General features: G+C 40.0%; 1 protein-coding gene across 2 annotated transcripts in view; it reads left to right on the top strand.

Annotated features, from left to right (window-relative positions):
* LOC122811489 (sodium/potassium-transporting ATPase subunit alpha-1) overlaps nucleotides 1-23,462 on the top strand; it is a 990,310-nt gene that overhangs the window by 71,132 nt on the left and 895,716 nt on the right. For both annotated transcript variants that reach the window (XM_044083359.1, XM_044083358.1), the window contains exons 7-12: nucleotides 1-49; nucleotides 1,280-1,548; nucleotides 2,264-2,462; nucleotides 6,532-6,641; nucleotides 13,770-13,904; nucleotides 19,144-19,336. The exon at nucleotides 1-49 is cut by the window's left edge and continues 69 nt beyond it. In XM_044083359.1, the coding sequence (XP_043939294.1) occupies nucleotides 1-49; nucleotides 1,280-1,548; nucleotides 2,264-2,462; nucleotides 6,532-6,641; nucleotides 13,770-13,904; nucleotides 19,144-19,336 (955 nt within the window). The remainder of the gene's footprint in view (nucleotides 50-1,279; nucleotides 1,549-2,263; nucleotides 2,463-6,531; nucleotides 6,642-13,769; nucleotides 13,905-19,143; nucleotides 19,337-23,462) is intronic.

The raw sequence follows: 23,462 nt of genomic DNA on the forward strand, positions 1-23,462 counted from the left end.
CCTTTGGAAACAAAGAACATTGCATTCTTTTCCACAAATTGTGTAGAAGGTAATGTATGACTAATTTCCCCCTAAAACTTGACTGCTGCTTCCCTTGATGTAATCCTAGACATCATCCTGACATTCCACAGTTTTGTGTAATTTCCAAAGTTCCCCTTTGCTCCCAAGATTACTGTGAGACACGAGGATAGTTTGTGTTTTAAAAGTGGCAATATCTCCTCTTCATTTTGAGGATTCCAAAGTGACATTTCTTGTGTATAAACTAATTTATTAACTTTGGATTTATGATGCTGTGCAAGTTTGAATGCTTATAACTGGAGAAGGTGGTAGAAGTTGAAGCTGTTAGAGAGCTGTTGGAAGCCCCCCCCCCCATTCCAAGACATCTTGTTTAAAATAAAAATAAAATAATAAGCAAGACTGTTTGAGAGGTTAGGGTATATGTAGAATGGCCAAATAGCCTTTGTGTAGACTGCAAGAAGTAGGGCAACTCCATGTGGTCCCCTGCCTGAGGCAGTTTGGGTCCATGTAAAACATGGGCAGCCCCAGTCTAGGGAGGTGAAATCAGACCTATAAGCTGTTGGGATGAAGGGGCTGCATGTGGATGGATGGACATGAGCAGGGCACACACTCCTCCATGGCTATCTGGACGAAATCTCATAGACTAACCTTGCATGGTGTAGAATGTATCCTTCAAATTGATAAGAAATGGGCTGAAGATCTGTTCGAGGAGGGCTTTATGGTTGATAGGCTTGAGGGGAGGGGAAATGGTCACACCCTTCTTGCAGTACTGAAAAGTCATTTAGAAAAGAGTATCAACTCTGATTCTCCTTATTGTGATCTGTTGTCCTTTTATTGTAGGAAATGACCACCCATGAGGGAGTGCAAAGGCATTGACCCCATAAGACTGCTAATGAAGCCTCACCAGAGGAGTGCCTTCTGAGGGCAAGATCATAAAGATGTGTTGGCTGGAATACTTTTAGAACTAGAGTTTTTTGGTAGGATATATGTAACAACCTTGGTTTTGGTATAGTTTTTCCCTGTGAAATTGCAGTGATCATATTATAACATGTTGGGCTTCACAAGTACTTGAGATAGCTGAGGAGGATGACAATCTGCTAGTGTTTCGATTTTAATCTGTTTCCATTGACATGTTGCTCTGTAACTTTGCATAAGTACATTTTGTGGGGATGGTGATTTTTTTTATTCATTTTGTAAATGAGTTTGTGTAAAGCATGGGTCTTGTGATCTGCAGAAAAGTAAACTGACTATCTTGTTCCAGGCACTGCTCGTGGTGTTGTCATTAACACTGGTGACAACACAGTCATGGGTCGCATTGCAACACTGGCTTCAGGTCTGGAAGTTGGTCAGACACCAATTGCTATTGAAATTGAGCACTTCATCCACCTTATCACTGGTGTGGCTGTGTTTCTTGGAGTCTCGTTTTTCATTCTGTCAATAATTCTTGGTTACACCTGGCTGGAAGCTTGCATTTTCCTCATCGGAATCATTGTAGCAAATGTTCCAGAAGGCCTTCTTGCTACAGTCACGGTAAGGGAAGATTTTTTTTTTTTTAATTTGTGGGTGTGTGCTTTAGGTTGTGGTATTACCAATCAGCATAGCAATGGTATTTTTTACAATTTTACATATGCATTCTTAACTGTGTAGTCTAATTTTTGAGCATGCTGGGCCACTTCCGATATGCAAGTCTGACGTCTGACCTGCTTCTGCAACTGTCTGGCTGCTTTAATTCACGAAAAGGAGATTGTAATAAGTTAGCATTATTAGGAAGTTTACCTAAAATTCAGTTGTTTCTTGGGCATTACATTTTGTGCCTTCTCTGTTCCTAAAAACCTGCAGCATCAAGAAAGTTAAGATTATGTAGGAAGGTTTGGCCTTGTCTTTACTGGTATCATAATGGGCTTTTCTGCATCTGTTTGTCCAGTACTGCAAGCTGTTTTAGCTGTTCCATTGTTCTTGACATTCACACTCTAATGACCTACTGGAGATGTTAATGGGTAACATCCACAGACTTGCTGTGGCATGCAATCTGGATATTATGGGATGTGCTGATTAAAAAATTATTGCATTCAGAATGCTAGCAGGATTGGTCTAAGGAGAATGTAATTACTTCAAACACTGATTTCTTGTACTCCTGAACATTTGGGTGATGTCTCAAAGGCTGAACATTTGGGTGATGTCTCAAAGGAGCAGTTGCTGCCTTTGTGTTGGTAGCATTTCTGACACTTATTTCTCTTTCTATTAGGTTTGTCTGACTCTGACAGCAAAACGTATGGCTCGTAAAAACTGCCTGGTTAAGAACTTGGAAGCTGTGGAGACTCTTGGCTCTACTTCTACAATCTGCTCTGACAAAACTGGAACCCTGACCCAAAACAGAATGACAGTAGCTCATATGTGGTTTGATAATCAAATCCATGAGGCTGACACAACTGAAAACCAGAGTGGTATGTAGTCCCTGTGTGGTTCTCCACCTGTGCAACTGAGTAGCATCATAATAATGCAGTTATCTGATGTCTGCATATTAATTACTCTGACGTACATCCCAGAGTAGTTTCCTTGCAGGTTATTCGGTGTGTTTCTAGTTCATAGAAGTTTGTGTAGGCTTCAGTGTTTCAATGCAAGCTTGAATTGTGCATCTACATCCTTGCCTGATTACTTAATGTTGTCTGTGTAATAAAGTGCAGTTAGCTGTTAGCATTTTTTAAGGTTTATTAATTATGGATTACTGATTCTTAAGTGTACTTGTATGTCCGAGCCAAAAGTATGGTTTGTGCGGTAACAAGCCAAAGACCAATCTGTCTCCTTTTGCAGAGTCAGCTGAATAGTATGGTGCCTTATTACTGCTTTGCATGTTTTCTGTAATTTACAATAGGCTAGTAACCAGAAGTTTCTTGGAGTTCTAATTCATTATTCTTGACCTAAATGCGCATTTCTGTGGTGCAAAGGAATAAAACCCTGAGTGTGACCTAGATAAACCCAGATGAATTGGCGATCTGGACATTGGAAAAGTCTTTGGGTGAGTGTGAGCGGATGAATTGGCGATCTGGACATTGGAAAAGTCTTTGGGTGAGTGTGAGCAAGGTGACGCTGTCACCCATTCTGGAGTGAAGAGTGGCAGCTCATTTTATTGCAAAGCTGACCCATGGTAGAATTCTGGAACCTTTGTATATGTAGCGTAAGGCTCAGAATTGGCACGTGCTCACTAACCACACAAGTGCACATGTCGAAGAGGGCTGCACTTGTGATTTCAGCCTAATGGCTGCCTGGGTGTTGGCTTTCCATGTATGGCTGCTAGCCACAGAGGACAAATAGGCTGGTTTAGTCAGGAAAGCAAATTCTTTTGGATTTCTGTATTAGCAAACAGATACACACATATATAGCCATGTAACTACTACAAAGTAATATAATTTTCATTACTTTAGCTATTGCCTTTCACTAGTTTAAAAAAATAGACAAAACTGCTTTGAGTAGCAGAGCCCTCCCTAAGCATGGGGCTGGGTGCTACTCCATGGAGTGCCCTCCGGCACACACACACCACAATTGCTGTAACAAACTAAATTACGGCTAATCTTTAGCAGGTATATAGTAAATGAGTACTTTGCAGCTAGAAGCTTGCATGTGGAAAGGACTGGGTAAATGTTGAGTGGAAGTAGGGTGCTTCAGGTGGAGAAGCATTAGTAAGTGCTTATCAGGTGGGGTTCTGTTTCAAAATAAGCTGAGATGCTGAGATTTTAAATAGTTACAAAGAGATTGCAAAAGCAGTATTTAACTTGGAACAGATAGTTGGAACAGAATTCCAGATTGCGGTGATTTTTATTTAGAGAATATTGGTCCCATAGGTGACTTTATAGTTGAATTGCCTGTGTTTAAGTCAACTGAATATTGTCATTTTGTGTTGAGGACATCTGGTGGAGGGCAGCACAGTTTTGCAGTGGTTAGCATTATCGCCTCACAGCAAGAGGTTCTCTGGTTTGATTCTATGCAGAGTCTGCATGTCCTCCCTGTGTTCGCATGGGTTTTCTCCAGGTGCTCCGGTTTTCTCCCACATTCCAAAGACGTACATCTGGAGCATTTCTCCCCAGGTCTTTGTTAAAAATGGGCTCTGTTCCAGTCAGACTTTCCTGGTAAATGTTAAATAATGGAGTATATTTCCATTTGATAACCAGTTGGGTACACTGGATCAGATTTTTGTAATTGTGACATGGGCCTTTATGGAAAATAGTTGAAGAGCAATACATTGATAAAGGCTGCAGTCTAATAGTGCACAGTCGTTAGTGTAATTAGTGGCATTACAGTAAACTGACAAATACTCCCTAATAACACACTTTATAGTTCATCTACATAGCACACTACATTTTAGGCACTTACAAATCCTAAGTGAATTTGTGAAGTTGAGGTGGAGCGTGTAATATTTGAGGCACTTCAGAGTTTATGTACTGCATTAAGTAATGTCCAAAATATATGTTCTGCAATAGGTATTAATATTCTGGTTTCTCCCTGCAAGAAGGAAAAAGTCCATAGCTTCATGTCAGCAAGTTAAGACACTGAAGTATGGAATGGAAAAAAGCAAACCTTTACCATTTTGTTTATGCTCACTAAACAGTTTAGTGAAAGTAAATGAGGCAGCAGCAACAGTTGCAAGTACTTGCCAATTTAGTTTCCCCCTCCCTAAACACAGCTTAAAAATAAAAAAGTAAAAAAAAAATACAAGTATGTGTGGGTGCAAACAAGCATGTGTGAGAAGCACATAATGTTGCTTAGCAGTTATAGACAGACTGTGCCCCCAGTTGTTGGTTCTGTCCAGAATTATTGAGCAGACTTAAAAGTAAGGGTCCATTTATAAGTAAGGGTCCATTTATAAGTATAACCTCAATTCACTTCAAATGTAAAAGTGAGGTTTTTCATCAAGAAGCATTTTCTGAACAGTAGGAAGTGTGAAACTGTTTAGTTTTATTGACTAACCCTCAGTTATTTACCAGAAAAAGCAAACCTTTTTGAAGGACAGACTGAAGAACATTCTGCATAATCGGGGACACTCAACATGGGGGGGGGGGGGTTGGGCACTGCCTTGCACTATAATTTTTCTTCCTTTGATCACAATGATATATATTGTAGGTGCACCCAGTCAAAGTAGCTGTAATTGCTGGATACATTTATCTTTGTCCTTCTGACTGCTGGACTCCTGTAAATGTTGGACATCTTTGTTTTTGTCCTTCTGAATCTGCATTTGTGTGTCTGTGCCTCAACTGGCTCTGCACATGTATGTGTCTTGACACAGGTGTGTATGGCATATGGGGAAATATTACATGTTATAACAACTTGGAACAAGTAGAGGAACTGTTTTCTTCAAGAATATTAAAACTATATATAGTATAATGCAAAAACAAATGGAACACAATTGAGTAGCCCATTATAGAAGTACAATAATGCCTTGTAGAGTGGGAGTTGCAGGAAAACGTGACAATTTCCAGGGGTGTCAGTCCTTCTGCTGTCCTGGACATTACATCCACCCTGACAAGCAGCATTACTTGCAGATTGTGTGTCTAAATGTTATGTTATAGAATATGGATATATATCTTGGAACACTTCATGCCATGCTGTATTGCTGTCAACTGAAGTAAAGAACCAGTTCCATTATGGGCCCTGAACTTCACACGATTCAGTGCTATGCCTAAGCTCTTTCTGTGTAGTTAATGCTTGCAGCTAGCCTGCTGCACCTTTTTTCTGTTGCACAAAGTTAACAATGAATGAAATGGAGTCAGGATAGCAACTACCAATGCAGCTGTTTCTTGCCTTATTTTCTGCTTTTTTTTGTGGTATGCATTTAAACATAAAGACGTGTACTTCTCTATCTAAATTAGGTTTAGGATTAGAAGTCTGATTTGGTGTTCTTCAGATGTGGAAATGGTTTTGTGCAAGGAATTTAACTTGCATACTTGTCAGCTAGTTAACACCTGAATGGAGGTCTTTAGTGTTTGCCAACAGTTTGTAGAAATTTTGTATATTTTATTTTTGCATTTATTTGATTAGTTGTTTCCAGATAAGGGTTATTTATACAATTTACTGAACATTACAGGTGCAGCGGGCTTTCAGATGTGCAAATAATTTTACACAAATTATCATTTTGCTTTTAACAAGTAGGCTGTTATGTGTCGGCATTCTTTTGTTACTAGTTTTTAGGCTGAATGGTTTGGTTTGAGTTGGTCCACTTTCCACTTTACTATATTTCAGTACAGTTTCTAATTTTTATCCAGTAAGTGTACAGCTTTAACGTTTTGAGCATTTTAAGGATTAGGTTTCCAGAAGAGTGGCTTAATGGAAAGAAGTCTTTGGCATACAACGGTATCTTAAGTCTATGCTTATTAGGTTTTCAGAGTAGCACACTGATGTCAATATTGTGCTTAGCAATTCACCGTATTAAAAAAAAAAAAAAAAAAAAACTGGTATGTTTTACATGTTAACTTGTCCTCCGTGCACTGAAAATTTTTAAGTAATACGTGTTCTTTATTCTAGGAACATCCTTTGATAAAAGCTCCCCTACATGGGCTGCACTGTCTCGGATAGCTGGTCTTTGCAACCGTGCAGTCTTCCAGGCTGGACAGGAAAATGTACCTATTCTTAAGGTATGGTTAGCTTTATTTATACAGCTTATTGATTTTCTGCAGTTTTGGTTAAGCTATTTATCTATTCAATGCGGATGTACAGCAGTACACTCAGGAATGTGGCATTTCATTAAGCCTCTTTCAAGTGTCAGAAACTACAACTCTGCTAATTTTCTACCCAAGTAGGGGAGGAAAGTCCACTAAACAAGAGATCGAGAATGGTGCTAAGTATATTTTCACAACCTACACTGACTGGCAGTGACTGCTTAAAGGGACAGAGCCATGACTATGGCTTAGGCAACCCAAGTCTGAATAGTGGATTGTGTCCCCGATGGCACAAGTGGGGAGGGTGGATATAACCATCCTGGGGATAGAGCACTCAAGAGCATGTGAACACTCATTGATTTTCCTTGTGGAAGAGAACCTTGCCATGCTTGTGGGTGGCAGGACAATCCTAGTGCTGTCAGTCACTTGCATATGTGAGAGGTGGTGCAACACTCATGCCCATTGTCACATACTGTCTATGGCTGACATGGGGTGCATATCCAAGGGGAGGAGTAGGGCAAAAAAAGATAAATGTTGAAATACTTCAGATAGCTGCCTCACTGCTGATCCTGTCTGCCATTGATAGAGGATTGAATGGGACAGTTGCTCTGGAGAGGGCTAATGATCATCAGCCATGGGGGGCATAAAGAGAAGAAAAAGGTATATTTTTTAAAGAGAAGATATTTAACAGGTACAGTAGTACAGATGTGTAGCTGTGGATTTTGCCTGTAGCAGAGGATGCAAATGGGTGCTTACTAAATGCTCCTCTGAACAGAAAATTGGTGTTTAGCCTTCCTTCCAAAGAAGGGTACTAAAATTGATGAAAAGGGTAAGTCTTCAGTGAAACAACTTTTTCCTCCTCCCAAAACAAAGTACAGCAGACATTTCCTCACTAAGCAAGCAGCCTTTCTACAGAACGTAATTGCATGGAGCAGTGCTTTAAGCAGAAAAGGGCATTTGGGGGTTCCAATTAAAATTGGAGAGGATAGGGACTGAGGGAGGGCAGCAAAGTTGAAGATTTTTCCACTCCCCAGCCTTTCTTTCAGCTCAATCCCACCCCATTTCTGTGGATGTCCATCATGACTTCTAGACCTTTAGGACATTGTTAACATTGACTCTTTTCTTAGTTTAAAATTTTGCCTGATGCATGGTTTTAAGGGGGCGAGTAGTCTTCACTTTGCCACATGGAGTGATCACTTGAGTCTGTCCAGCTATCCCTTTGGGAGAGCTTCCATACTAATACGTACCTTTTTGTGATATTCTTTATTGCATTGTAGGTTAAACTGCATGATGGTTAATAATTAACTAGTGTAGTATGCTGAAAAATAACTAGTATACTCATGAAACACACATTTTATTAAGATTTCCCCTGCTTTACCTTGTCTGCCATGGGAAGAGCCACAACTTTGCTTAGACCCATCAAAGCCCATTTGATCAGATCAGTATCCAATTCCACTGTTTTTATTTTCAAGGACATCTGTTTATTTGTGCAGCTGTTACCTGCCCAAATATTCATATTTTCATTTCTCGTTACAAATTGGATTTTATGTCCAGAAATAGGGTCGCTTTCCATTCAGCCGTCGTCCTGAATATCCTTCAATGAGACCACCCTAGAAATTGCTAACTTGGGACTCTCTACCATCTGTTGAACAGATGGAAGAGAACATAAATATAAAAGCTATGTACTTAATCATAATGATCTGTGTTGTCTACTTCCATTCTCCTCAACTTCTTGCCCTCCTTCCCCCTTTTCTTTCTTCGTTTTTGGTATTATGGTCAGACCTATCCTTACACTCCCAAAGAGTGTAAGTAGATGGTTGTACCCAGGATTCTGTCTGTTGGAAATGGGTTTTCAGTCATTATGGAATTGTTGACAAACTCCATTACCCAAGTACTATACCTTCCTAGTTCAGCAAAAGTGGTCTCTCCTGTACTCTGACCTAAGGATTTTGCAGCATGTGGCTCTGATGGTCTCTTTCCATTGCATTGAGACCAATTCACTGAATTGTACAAGTAGAAAAGTTTTAAAGGTGATTTTCTAAAGTTAGGGATAGTTCTCCAGGATTTAATGAGCTGCTCACCATTGAGTTGTCTGTGAGCCTTTAAAAAGGTATGCCTTCAAATGTTGCAGCCTATCTCTCAGTGAATCCCACCTTGCCTGCCCACTCTTAATTGCTGTTTTCTGAAAGGGGGTCTTGTATCTCACTCCTTCCAACATTGAGCTTTGCCCTTTTCAAACCTGTTTTGTCTGTGGCCCTCGTTTTTCCATTCAGATTGCCAAGAGAACCTGTAGGCTGAAGCCCATAATGTGTAAAGATCCTTGCGTAAGAGCAGGGCAAGTCTTGGGGTGAACTTCACCTAGAGTAGCTTCAGAATCTGCTTTTAATAAAGACATACAGTTGATGCAGTTTTAACCTAACTGCCAAAACAAAGGGGGGGGGGGTATTGCATTAAGATTCTTTATTGCAAGAACAAAATATTTGTGTGGCCAGCCCTTGTGATTTTCTTGCCAGAAAAGCAGGGCAGACCAGCCTGGCTGCATTGTGTTTGCAGTCCTGGAAAAATACTGCAGGACAAATGAGGTTGCACATCACCAGAGCTGCAGCCACAACAGCAGTCTTTAATGTTCTTCTCATGGAATGCCCATGAAAGAATTGCTTATACCAGTGCATCTTCAAGTTGTTTTTCTTTCGGCTTCTCCTGGTTAGGGGGTCGCCACAGTGGAACTCGGGTCCGTTAATGATTGGTAGTCTATTTTTACAGTGCTGAGGTGCCAGCCCAATGCCCAACCTTCAACGAAGGCATGCGCATTCACGCATGTCTTTCAAACGCCACTCTATCGAGGGGAGGACATGCAGACTCCACACAGAAGGTGCTCCAGCCAAGAATCGAATGGGAGAACCTCTTGCTGTGAGGTGACAACACTACCGCTGCACCACTGTGGCTTACAAGTGCTATGGATTATTTCTCCCCCTCAGGTAGCTTTAGGAATGGTACAACATCTGTGATCTCCTGTGTTGAACTTGGCAAAATGTAGTTGTGTGAATGTACTCCTAACAGATCTTCAGAGGATCACTTCTGCATTATAGTCACCCACTTGCAATCTCTCTGGATGTAACCTTTTAAACCCCAGTGTAGGAAGGGCCGTCTGATGGGATTGTGTGTGTGTGTGTGTGTGTGTGTGTGTGTGTGTGTGTGTGTGTGTGTGTGTTTACTTTATTTCAGAAGTGAGCATAGACCAGGTGTTACCTTATCCCACTGACTCTACTTTCAAATCTTAAATGGAACTTTTGGCATCCCTCCCCTAGAACTAAAAGATGAATGTCATACTTACCAGCAGGGGTCTCCTGTCTAGGCATAGTTCTGCACTCCTCCAGAGTCTCTTGTTAGTCTTTGTTCTAGCCAGTAAAGGTTGCATGGACTTGCTGCTAAATGTCAGACTTGATGCTTAGACATTATCCTTAAATCAACAAACTGTTACAAGCATTCACGGTCTGAGTGCTGGGTGGGGATTTCCAACCAAGTTTATATCGAATATAATTTTTTCTGATCGGGGGGGGTCTTGCAGATAATGTCTCACAACTACAGCCCCCCCACAGCACAGATGAATGTCCTGGCTCTGTGCCACTGGGCTGCCTCAAATAGCATTGCTTCGTGCTGAAACAGTGTTGGTTAGAAAGCGCATAACCTGTATGTCACACAAAAAAAATACTGCTCAGAAACCAATGTGCTGTCTTAAAAAAAAAAAAAAAAAAAAAAAAAAAAAAAACATTTCAGTTAACTATATAGGTTGCTGTCCTTCTGTGCAAAGCTTTGGGCTATACCTTAGGATTTGCTAGGTTAAGACTATGCACCACTCAAAATTTTGAGGAAAAAGGAGTCTTTAACACAACACTTAGTTGCACGTCATCTTACCCATCTTGTCTCACAGCACTACATGGATATGAAACGTAAACTTGCATGTTCATAAACATCAGTTGGTAATTTTCTTTGACTAGCAAAACGACTGGAAGGAAGTGTTAAAGCTGGCTTCCAGTCATTGTTGGGAACACCAAAAGTCCATTAACCCCTGATCATTCTGAGCATGTAGGGCCTTTGACACAAAACGCTATGCTTGCAAACAGCTTGACTACTAATCCAGTGGTAAAAAGACCAGCAAAGAGGTCACATGCTAACTTTGAGGAATTTGATGGATATTGCAGTTCTAGCAATAGGGTGCAAAATTTATCCACACCGGTTTAGTGTCCCTACAATTAATAGCTATTTACCTGTGAACCCAAGTCAGAAACAAACCCTATATTTGTGAGGTTGACATTTGTGAACCCCCCAACCGTAATAGGCATCCTTTGAATTTACTTCATCCACATGTAAAAAATATGATCTAAGATTCATGCAGTGAGGTCCCTGTTAGTTGAGGGAGAGGCTATTAAAATGAACACAACACTCAGAAGTCCTGTATATTGCAAATGGCTCCCTGGATGAGGTCATGAGCAATAGTGACAATGTTTCATTACTTGTTAAAATTCCCATGGGAAATGCGTGGTTTTTAATGTTTCTCCTTTGCTTATAACACTTAATACTCTTGCTAGAGTTGGTTATGGAAACAGTAAGTAACTGTTTTCAAAATTTTCATTTAAAATGGATGAAAAGTGCTCACTTACTGCAGTTAAAGGATGTCTGTATAAAAAGTGGAAAAACAGACTGCAGTCCATCTTGTACATCTTGCTGCATGTTCCATTTCAGCAGTTGGACATCCCTAGGGGTGTGCTTTTGAAGTCTTTACTGCTATTGGGAGGATTGCTCCAACACAGTACACTGTGTGCAACACTTAATTCTTTTTTGGTTGTGTGACGTTGATTAGCTCTACTTTGTAAATGTTGTCGTTTGCCATGCCTTGATATTTGAAAACAAGAAGACTGTAATTTACCCATTGTTATTGGTTTACTTGCATTTCCGTAAGTTGTCCATTGAGAAAAATAAGTGGTTTTCTGCTTGTCATATTCCTGTTAAAGACCATCTTTACCTTCAACACTTAATTAGGAGTGAATCACTGTATTGCTGGAGAACATCTTTCTTCTAGCACTTCTTGCTAAAGTCTTCTAATGACATTTTATAAGCTTTTCTTTGAGCAGAGTTTAGTGGCTATTGCTTCTTTTAAGTTATTCCATTCCTTCTGGAAGAGTAATTTAAAAAAAGTATCTAACCGAAAACCTTAAACTGGGATGAGTGGTTACCACAAAGGGTAGGCATGTGTAACAGAACCAAGTTTTGAGCATTTCTTTTGGCAGCTGCTGATGCAGATGGCAGCTGCTGATGCAGAAGTCATTCTTCCTCAATGCAGGGTAATATCTACTGCCCCCTAACCCATGTCGTTACTACCTCAAGAGGAAGTTAAAGAATGATCATCCAATTTTGGGGCAGATTGTTCCATTACCAATTTTAGTTTTAAAGATTATGCCGAAAACTGAACTCTGGCATCTTACTCTAAAGCCGGTTCGGAAATTACTGCATATCCTTCCTGGGTTTTGTATCATTGTATGATTTTTCTGAAATTTGCCTTGTGGATATACATGGGCAAAATATCCTTATCCATGTGAGTAGTGTATTGGGAATATTGGAAATCCTGAGGATCAGTTGGGCATCCATCCCTTGTGGCAATAGGTTCCTCCTGTGTTGATGGCTTTTTAAAGCTTTTTCTGTCCTGCCTAGCAGCAGTTTATTCCCTGCCGTGACCTTACTCATTTTCCTCACAACATTGGTCTTCACTTGTTTGTCTTGGAGGTATCTTGAACCAAAAATAATCTACATGGCCTGATCGGGGTCATGGGGTCATCATCTAGAGACAGTGTTCACACTGCAAGGTGGCTATTTCTGTAGATCAGCCAACATTCTCTTGAAATGTAGGACATTTTGATATTGTGAACTGAAACCTGCAGTAAAAGTTTTGTTTTATTCCCATGGTCTTACATAAGTGGTTAGAGTTTTGAATTGGAATTGTATTTTGTTCCAGAACAAATTTCAAGTTATACTTTGGAAAAATAAAAATACTGAAAACGAAAATATTAATGCTGTGGATGTAATGGACAGTGACCCTGATATAGTAATACAACTTTATAAGGAAGGAAATATTTTAATGATAGGATTCACTATGTGTTTATACGAGAGTAAGAGTGTTACAAAAGGATAAAGTTGAATTTTAACCTTACAGGGCAATCTAAGAATATTTTGAATTATTAGAGAAGGGTGGTAGGCTAAAATTTATAAATAAGACTGGTAAGAAAATTCTTAGCAAAAACAATTTTTTTTTAATAAATTCTTAAAGCATAAAGACATTAAAAATCCCACCAGGAGATCAATTGAGGCTTTTTTTTTTTTTGGGGGGGGGGGGTAAAATACAAATTTGGTACGGTAAAATGGAAAATTATTTTGGCCAAGTTGTGATGTAAAGAATTTTTATGGTAGTATTACACTGGTCTTGTGTGTTGTGGCTTAGTAATCAGTCCAGTCTTTTAAAATGTGATGGTTGTTATGATTTTATAATTTTTTTAGGTAAATATGGTTTAGTTTTATTTACCTAAAAAAATAATTCATAAAATCATATCTGTACTCCTGGTTTATCCTCAAAATTTTAGTTGGGATATCTGCAATTTATTTGTAAAATTAGAAATTATTTTTTTTTAGCCATCACTTCAATTTTTATTAATGTCACCATTTGACACTAGATGCAGGTAGTGATCATACAAACCTCCCCTGTTAAGTTCTTTACTGTATATAGTCTGTATTTATCCAACTCTCCATTGCTGCTGTTTCTTCACAGCTGCTTGTGCATTTTTTAAAACAGTTTATTGAAATGTGCTTCTTTTGATTCTGCAAGTCTTGGTCCCTATAACTGACATTGCAGCATTATAGAGAAGTGTGAGTATACCTGCATGCTGTCAGTTTTGATTCTCTTGCTGGGAGTGGAGAGGAGGTTTACCCTACGAAGGTGGGCATGAGCAGCCACTGTTCATGTTCTGAAAACAAAAGTACCACTGTCTGGTATATGGTGATCAGTGCAAAATAACTATATAATCATTTTGTCTTATGTTTTTTTTTCTGTAACAGAGGGAAGTTGCTGGTGATGCCTCTGAATCTGCTCTGCTGAAGTGCATTGAAGTGTGCTGTGGATCAGTCCAAGGAATGCGAGAGAAGAACACTAAAATTGCAGAGATTCCATTCAACTCTACAAATAAATACCAGGTAAAGCAAAGTCCCTGAAGAACTTAATATAACTTCTCTACCTTTCCTTTGGCGCATGTGGAATTCTGCACTTCATTAAATGGGTCTTTGGTGCTAAGTTTATGCACTAGCAAGTAAGTGAGGCCAGCTTAGTCTGTTTCTTTAACCAGTTTGTGTTGGCCAACCTAATTTTTCTCTTTTGTACCTAAATTACAATGTTGTGTCTTATTTATCCTTTCCTGACAAGATCATTTCCTCTAAGCTAGTCTCCTATCTTCAGGGGAAACATCGAGGTGGCATTGGGGAAACTTGGCCAGGGCATCTGATAATTTCCCATACATTTTTCAGTAGATGCCATGGGATCTTTTCAATCCAATTCAAGCAGATAAGACCTCTGTTTAACATCAAAGCCAAAAGACGTCACACTCAGGAGTGCAGCACCCTCCCCCAATGCTATAATGTAGGGCCAGTAGTCAATTCACCTGGAATGGGGATAGACCCCACAGCCTTTTGGTCTTCCAGCACCAAAGGCAAGTGTGCAACCCGAGCCACTGAGCCTGCTATTAATTTTACACGTGATTCAAACTGTTATAGAAAACATCATTTTTCTGCTTCCTGAGGGCATTGAGTGCTCTGGCTGTGTATTGTGATCAAGGATCATTGAAGCAGATGCCATTATATGGGGCTATTGAATAGTCTACCATGTATATTGAAGTGTGTATTACAATATAATTTATTTGTTTTTTATTTTACATTTGTTGATCGGTTAATCCTGCTGAGCTGATGGCCCTTTTTCAGCAGAGACCTGGGGAGAAAACCTCCACAAGTTTACAATGGCATTATAAAAGTAAAATGAAATTTATAAAGTTAAAATGACAAAAAATGAAAAAACATATAAAAAGAAAAACATTGACATTTTTAAGTAGAAAAAATCGACATTATCATTTTGCTCTTACTGTTTTCTACTTAATTTACAGAGTTCAAGTTGACATTACTTGTCAGATATCTGCAGGAACAGTATATCATACAAGTTTGCAGTTCAGTCAAGGAGGTTGCTGTTGAAGAGCATATAGGCAGTGTAAAAGAAGAGAATATTTTCAGGTCAGAGTAACAGAAGTAATAGTTTAGATGTCTATTATAGCTTAGACTGAGGGGAAATAAACTGTGAAAGGCAGATAATCCACAATAAAAGAGGGGGACAGTTTAAGGAAGGTGAGTATAGTGGCAAGGGCAGTGGTTGTTTTTTAGGTAATCTTGGATGGCTGATTTGAATTCATTGGGTTGCTTTAAATGATCTAATTTCCAATGGGAGTTTTGTTCCAAGAGATGGTAGGGTGGTAGCTATAGAGATTTTGACTGATTTTACACTTAGGTTTATAGATTTGTAGTAGGTTTTGGTCTGAACTTCAGAGAGTTCTAGAGGGGGTGTAGAAGGATATTTGAGGAGACTGGTTTGGATAGACATTTGGTTCGTACAAGATGGTGGATAATTTGAAGCTGAGAGAGAAGAAGCTGGTGAGCTAATTCAAGCCAGTTTAAGTGTTTTAAAGAGAGGCAGTGATGAGATCTGTAGGTTTGATTTGCAGCAGATATGGCCACTTTGTTATAGGTATTCTCTAGCTTAGTTAGGAGCGAGGTTTGGAGGTTGGAGAGGATCGGAGAGCTATACAGTAGGCTTGGTAGGAGATAGGCATGAGAGCGTGAAACTAGCTTTGTTTGATAGGAACTTATTTCTGTATAAGATGCCAAATTATATAAGATGCCAAATTTTTGATGGGTTTTCTTAATACAACGCAAATCAAATTTCAGTTGATTGTCTATCAAGACCCCTAGAAGTTTTGTATTTGGTTCAACTATGATAGGCATTTTAGAGAGTGGATGGCAAAAGTAGGTTTATGTACGTTTTGGGGAGAAAATAGGTTTATGGTTTATGTAGGTTTTGGGGAGAAAAATAAAGTTTTTAGGATTCAGAATTAGCTGATATTTAGAGAGCCAGAACTCAACAGTTAAAGGACTTCTGAGTAATAGAATTTAGGTTGGAGAGGGTGTCAACAATGGTGATGACTGTAGTCATCAGCATATCGGATGAGGGTTGACTGAGGGCAGGAGGTGTACAGTTGATTAGTAAAAGTATTGGAATAGAGGACCAAGAATAGATACTTGAACACCCATTTTGACAGGGAGAGGAGGAGAGAGCAGAGATCTATTTTACTGGTTGAAGGTGGTCTGTGAGGTAGCAAGTAAACCAGGTAATGGTAGCAAGTAAACCAGGTAATGGTAGAAGTGGAGAAATTAAGGTTAGCGAGTTTGTCCAGAAAAGGGTGAGAGACTATATCATACTTTAGATAGCTCTAGGAATAAGTATGACACTAGTTTATTGTTCCTGGCCAGAGAAATGGTGTTGATGAAGGAAAGGAGGGCTGTAGTGGTGCTATGCTTTGGGCAAATTGTGTGGGGGGGTCAGATTTTCTTGTACTAGATATTCCATGACTTGCTTATGCACACATTTGTCTAAGATTTTTGAGAGGTGACAGGATGGCGATAGGTCTGAAATCCCTGATGTCAGTGGACTTGCCCGTTTTGTGTATAGGTAGGGTATAAAATTCTTTACAGATAGTGGGGACTCTAGATTCAGAGATTGACCGGTTTATCAGTGTAGAGACTGGGAGGGCTAAGAGAGTCTGCTGCAATCTGAAGGAAGTAGGGAGGCAGTCTGTCAGTAGATGGAGAACAGGGTTTTAGTTTGCGAAGAATAGATTTTTATATAGCTGGTAGGTATTGGTTTAAGGGAAAAGTTAAGAGTACTGTGAGGGAGGATCAGGTGGATTCTTTTTAAGGTTAGAATTTAAGGGGGCAGGACGTGTCGTCTTACTAATGGAATCAATAAAGCAGGAATTGAAGATAGAAGCAGTATCTTGTGCTGTATTGGTTGGGCAGGGACTTGGAGATGAGCGGTTGCCAGAATGAAGTATTTGATCGAGTACCAGAATTTCTTTGGATTTAATCTCTGGAGTGGGTGGGTTGTTATAGTAATTTTTTGTCTTTGTTTTTATGTATTTTTGCAAGGTTTCTAAGTTCTTTATATTTCTGAAAATGGGTGGAGAGGTTGGTTTTTACCCAGGTTGACCACATTCTGTGTCTAGCTTTTGTCAAGGAGTGGATAGCCTTGGTTAACCAGAGGAATGTTAGATTTGACCCGTATTGTGTAAAGGAGCCAATGAGTCAAGAATATTTAGAAAAGTTGAGTTGAATGAGTTTACTGCTTCGTGGAGCTGGGTCAGAAAAGACCAATTAATTTTAGAGGAGAGTTTTGAACGTTTCAGGGTCCAAGTTTGATAGCTTGGATAGTCATGACCTGCACTGAATTTTTTTTTCTAAGTCCCACATGGACAGTGCCCTGTTTTCTGGAGAGACCTGCCTTGGTATTCAAACTGTAGTTTGGTAGGGAATATGGGGCAGGAATGAGTGGAGGAAGTATGGTGAGCAAAATGGAGAACTGGTTGGTTTTTCAGAACTGCTTCCAGTGAAATCATTTGTGGTCCAGCCTTGTGGTGTGAGAATCTGAGGAGGAAGGTAGTGAAACAGGGTGTCAAATGAAGCGAAGAAACATTTGGAGATTTGGATCCAGAAAGTAGTGGAAACTGCAGAAACATTTGAGAATGTATGGGAAGAGGCTTTGATCCCTGGAAAATGTCTTTCAGTCGTCAAGCTGGAGGGGGATACATTTGGAGATTTGGATCCAGAAAGTAGTGGAAACTGCAGAAACATTTGAGAATGTATGGGAAGAGGCTTTGATCCCTGGCAAATGACTTTCAGTCGTCAAGCTGGAGGGGGATGTCTGACTCTTATCTTTACCCTGTGTGATTGACTCCTAGATCCGAGAGCTATCCCCTGATGCCTGTATCTGATTTATTGATACTTTGTTGAATATTTGCCATGGCAGAGGCTGCATGTGTTTGAGGCTTTGGGAAATGCTTAATGTAATATTACTGACCATGAAATTGGGGTGCATTTGACCAATTTGCATGTTTCCATAAGGATGTTTCTTAGCAGGAATCTTTTAAAAAATTGCTATGTGCATGATGTTTTGAAAAAAAGTTACTGTCGTTCATCGGATGTCTGACATGCTGACATTTTGGCAGTGTATTTCAGGTGGGGAAAGATTTTGAATGTGTTTTTCTTGCAGTGCTATCGGAAGTATGAGGTATGAATCTCATGTAAGGTAAATGGGTTGGGGGTGGGAGTGTGTCTGGTTCTTAGGGTAAGAATAAGGGCTAGGTAGGAGGATGGATTTGTGTGTGTGTGTGTGTGTGTGTGCCTGCACATGACTGCTTAAGGATGGAATAAGGGATAGGTTAGGGGATGTTTTTTTTTTTTTTTTTTGTGTATGTACCTGCATGCCTGCATGTGCTTGCATGCATGCGAATGTTTGGGAGTGTGAATGCATTTGTTAATGGCAGTTTGACAGTGACAAATACTTTGTGTATGTGTAAGCATTTGTAAGTTGGAGTATGGGGTAGGCTGGAGTATAGCATGTGTGAGTGAGATGAGGTGGAGGAGACCAAACCTGTCCCTAGCCTTAACCTGACAAATTAATTTCTGAATACCCTTAAGATCTAAAGAGCTTGCTAGGGTTAGTGTTGAGAGTGGATTTCAGAGTTATTGCTGTCCTGTTTAGTTTTGAAAATGCCAGCACTGATTCATTATGTTCAAACTGTTGTATAATCCTTTCATCTGATTATGTTGGTTTGTATTCATGATCTGGTTCTTTGTAAGAGGTCCTCTGCAGTCCAAGACCACAATGAATGAATTTAATGTTGTCATTATATAACCTGTACAGTATTTCTGAAATACTGTGTAAAGAACTACTCTCAAATTTTTAAATACACAGTCCTTACAAGTATACAACCATTTTTGTTGCTTGTTAAGTTTGTCCTGCAGGATGTACAAGATCATCCTTTGAGGTTATTTGCTTTACTTAAGGAAGGAACTTTTGTAATTTATACAGTCCTTTTTGATACTTGTTATAGTCTTGGTCTGGCTTACAGAACATGCAGGTTTGTCCAGTAAAAACAGAACTGCAACTCTGCCAAGCATTCTTATTTTAACTTAAGAAAGATTTCTTAGGAATTATGACTCCTTGTTCATTCACGTGGCTTGTATAAATTAGTCTGTTTCTTTTATACTATTTCAGCACCACTTCTGTGTCTTAAAACATAGCTTTTTTATGTATATTTAAAAAAAAATTCATTTTTTTCAGTTGTCTATCCACAAAAATGCCAATACAAAAGAATCTCGCTTCTTGCTGGTAATGAAAGGTGCACCAGAGAGAATTCTAGACCGCTGTTCTACAATCATGATTCATGGCAAAGAGCAGGAGCTGGATGAAGAAATGAAAGATGCTTTCCAGAATGCATATCTCGAGCTGGGTGGTCTGGGAGAGAGAGTACTGGGTAAAGAACTGCTGTATTACTGATCTTAACACTGATCTTAACCAGTGTTTGCATGCTTCCTCAGATTTGATGTGTTTCAGGCATCTGTTGTAACTGTTTTACATCACGGCTGATTCTGATGTCCTCGGTGGAGAACTTTGGCAGGTAGGTAGGTAAATGCTAAGAAGGACTCTTTATTATCCTGCCTTTTTGAAACAAATGCTAACTGTTGAAAAGAACTGCAGAAACACGGAAGCTTTTAAGACCTTTAATTTCAGGGTGCAAAAACCTACTAAAGTTCAGATTGGAAACTGTCTGTTGCAAAAGCAATATGCTTCCTACCCCTAATCCGTTTCCATCAATCACTTTTTAGTGTGTGTGAGCAAGAGACATGAGGGGAAATGCATATACACATGTATTAGTGACCTGTACCAAAATTAGCCCCCACTTTTTTTTTTCTGTTAAACATTAAATGTCATGTTCTCAGTTATAGACCTACATGCTTGCCCCATATTTTATTCCCTGCCAGATGTTAAGTGGAAGCTTAGACCTCCCCCCCCCCCCCTTGGATAGCAGCTTGTTTTGGTGTTCCCCTGCCAGTCCCAAGAAGTCTGAAGAAAAGAACTATGGAATCATTTTAAGCAGTTTCGCCAGCTATACAAAGGTACAGTAGGAACAGTTTAGAAAAAACAGCAGACCTTCTGCAGAAAACGGTCAAAAGCTAGTTAGAAAAGAGGACTGTTGAGAAAGCAGCCATGGAGAAGTGACATTGTCCCCTCCCCATCCTTGTAGGTCGAGAGGGAGGCTTTCCTACTTTGAACACTAATTTTAACCTACCAGCAGCCAAACTCGAGTGAGATTTTCTCAGGCTGCATATTTAAAAGGCTCTTTCATGGGAGAGCCTCCTATCCCACCAGACTGTATAATCAGGTAGAACTCTTTCATTCTAACTCTGTTTCAGTGTTGTGAAGCCTCAGAGAGGGTACCACTCTCCATCCCTGTGGAGCAAGAAAAGGTTTATTTTTAGGCCATTTCTTATATTTCTGTAAGAACAATTTTCTTGTATTTTATTTATCTTGGATAAACAATTTGAGGATAATTTAATTAGTGATGTTGACCCTGCAGGCATTCATTGGCATTTGAAAGCACTTTGTGACCCTAGATCCTGCTTATCTGCACATCCCCTTCCTTGTCGTGCTACACCGCAGAAGGTTACTACTTTTACCTCAGAAGCAGTGGATTTATTTCAGTTCTTGGGGAGATAATTGATTCAGGCTGCTGTGCTGAAGAAACTCTGAAGGTTCTGAGGTACTACCTCTACTATGTGATCAGCCTGGGTTTCTTCCTGAATCTGACCAAGTTGAGTGTACTTCTAGGAAGACCAAGATCATTTTGGAAGCCTTTCTGGGTAGCAAGGCAAGCTGTTTGCCAGTGAGGAGGTTGTTCATCTAAGACATTTCTCTTCAGATGTAGCCTAGAGGACAGTCATGATGATTGAGATCTCCTTGAAGGTAGGACAGTCATAGTGGTTCAGATGTTCTCAGAGATCCTAATGTGTGTCTGCCTCCATTCTCATTGTGTTCTTTGCCAGGTTACACATGAAGATATATCAGACCCATTCTCATTGTGTTCTTTGCCAGGTTACACATGAAGATATATCAGACTTCTTGGAGCAGTAGTCTCTCACTGTTTCCTCTAATTCATCCTATCAGGAAGAAATACTGGTGGTAGTTTCCAAATGCTAAGCATCAAAGGGATGCCTTTTGTACTAGAGGGTACCCAGAATCTGACCAGCGATGCGTTGTATCTGGCTTGAGTTCCCATACTAGTCACACCAAATTATAGGTATTGTGGAGTTCCTCCATAATACAATGTTATCACTAAAAGCAGGTGATGGCCCTCAATATTAATCCTGTAGGTCCTGTAGATCTTTTAGTGTCTAGCACTCAGACATTCAAACTAATTACAACACCATGGAAATCTGGGGTATAAATAAATGAGTTACTCATTCTCATCAGTTGTCTAGGATGGCAGTGATATCTTGAGACCTAGCCTCCCCAGCTAGGTATCCATCTCCAGGACTCTTAAATACTTTTCATAGCTGAATGCAGGTGTGGGCATGTTGTTCTGATCCAAGTCCAACAGTCCCAAATAGAGACCAGATCCAAATATTTCACAGGGCCTGACTGAAAGATGGGTCTACTGTAAATGTACTTTTGGCATTGAAAAGGTTTACCAAATTGGTTGAGTTTTCAAGACAGTTGGGAGATTCTTGAACAGCTAAACTGAACAAACTCCAAAGAGAACCTCCCCACACTGATCCCAGACAGAACAAAAAGTATGTTGTCCTTGCCAAAATGCCAGACACTGTTTAATACTGTCATAAAGGTGCATTTTTGAGCCATTACTGCTGTAGACCTCATAATGGCGTCTAGGGCACTGGTAAAGCAGTTTATGAAGGGCATACTCCATCCCTTCCCTTCCAGGAAGAAGCTGACATATGCCTGGTACCTTGCCTTCCTCTGAGCCATCTGCAGCTGTACCCTTCGTTTCTCACTTATTTGCTCTACTAGAAAAGTTTCGGAGCTCCCAGGCTTTATGGCTCTCTGTACATCATGGTTCCATAAAGATAGTTACCCTGCTGATTTACTCCTGTTATGCCAAATGTCATTTAGAGTTGGCCTTGAACCAAGCCATCCACCTTGTGTTCTTGCCTACACCTCAGAGTAAAGGGGGGAATAGTTTGTACTCTTGACATGCAAAGGCAGCTTAATTCAGCAAGCCAATTCCAATTTGTTACAAGGCTAATGGAAGGACACTACAGGAAAGAGTTGGAATCCAGTCTACAAGGGGTACAGCAGCTACCACAGTTAAAAGGTGTTTACTTCATGGATCCAAAGTACAGGGTTTGATTCTCACCTTTTGAAGGGAACTTTGCTTTGCTTAAAATGACTACTAGCCTTGTACTTGCTCATGAGCCTATGGTTCTGCGTCCACAGCTTTCTGAAATGGCACAGACTGGATGTAATTTTTAGGCAAGCATTGACTTTGCCAATGCTGTCCTAAAAGGCCTTATCCAAACAGGTGAGCCAGCCACCCTACCTGTAACAGCCAGCTTTTGGAGTCTTCCTTGTAGTGACTAGCAGTGATCCATGTGAAGAACATAATACAGTTTTGTAAGCAACTTACCTTGGTAGTAAAGGGTAGTGAACAGGGTTAGTGTAATCACAATTGTAATGGTTCTCTTCCCCTCCTCCACCTCTGCTGCTTTTAGCAATCAGGGGCTGGGGTAGGTACCCATTTTCCCTTCCCCTTATATCCTTGTTCTCTCCTTGTTTGTGTATCAAAGTCTTAGATTCTCTGTCACAAACTAAATCCCTAGGGCAGTTCTGTTACTAGCACTAGCTTGGGCATGGCTTTTCCTGTTGAGGAATGTCAGCCTGGCTGTGAGGGAAGGGTTGCTGTGCTCTGAAACTTAAACTGGATGTCAGACTTGGTCAGTGGCAGCAGTGACACTCTTACATCTGTTTACTACACAGCTAAACTTTTTATTCCCAAGAATAAGGAATGCAGGACCTTTTCCTCTCTAGATGCACACTCAGTTGAAGGTACTACCTGGATAGAAATAAAGTCTTTATAAAGGTACTACCTGGATAGAAATAAAGTCTTTATAAAATCAGGCCATCTTCTTTGTTACTGCTATCCCTTGTTTTCTGCAAATCTGTATTTCAAAATGGCTAACACATAGATTCAGTATGTGTTGCATGTTGCAAGAGTTTTGACCCATTCCACAGAAGGTACAGTATCTACTACAGTCTTCTCAAAGGGGTTACTTTTGTTTTTTTATCCAATTATTTGATTGGATTCCTATCCTCCCAAAATCCTCCAGACAACATGTGATAATCAAGATAGGGCCGGTGTTAGCATTTTGGGGTCCCCAGCAGAAGTCAAGTTGGGAGGGGCTCTAGGCACTTCCAGTCTAAGTATCACCCTGTCACTGCCACCCTTTCTAAGCAACTTTTTGTTCATGCTGCAAAGTTTTAGGTGGAATATGCACAGACTGATACTTGGCTACAATGTGCTTACATTAGAACCAGCCTGTGTATGACACTGTTGGCCCAGCTAGCAAAGGGACATTAACAGTTGC

The sequence above is a fragment of the Protopterus annectens genome, chromosome 9.part0 (assembly GCF_019279795.1).
Source record: "Protopterus annectens isolate FY-2018-M chromosome 9.part0, PAN1.0, whole genome shotgun sequence".
NCBI lineage: Eukaryota > Metazoa > Chordata > Ceratodontiformes > Protopteridae > Protopterus > Protopterus annectens.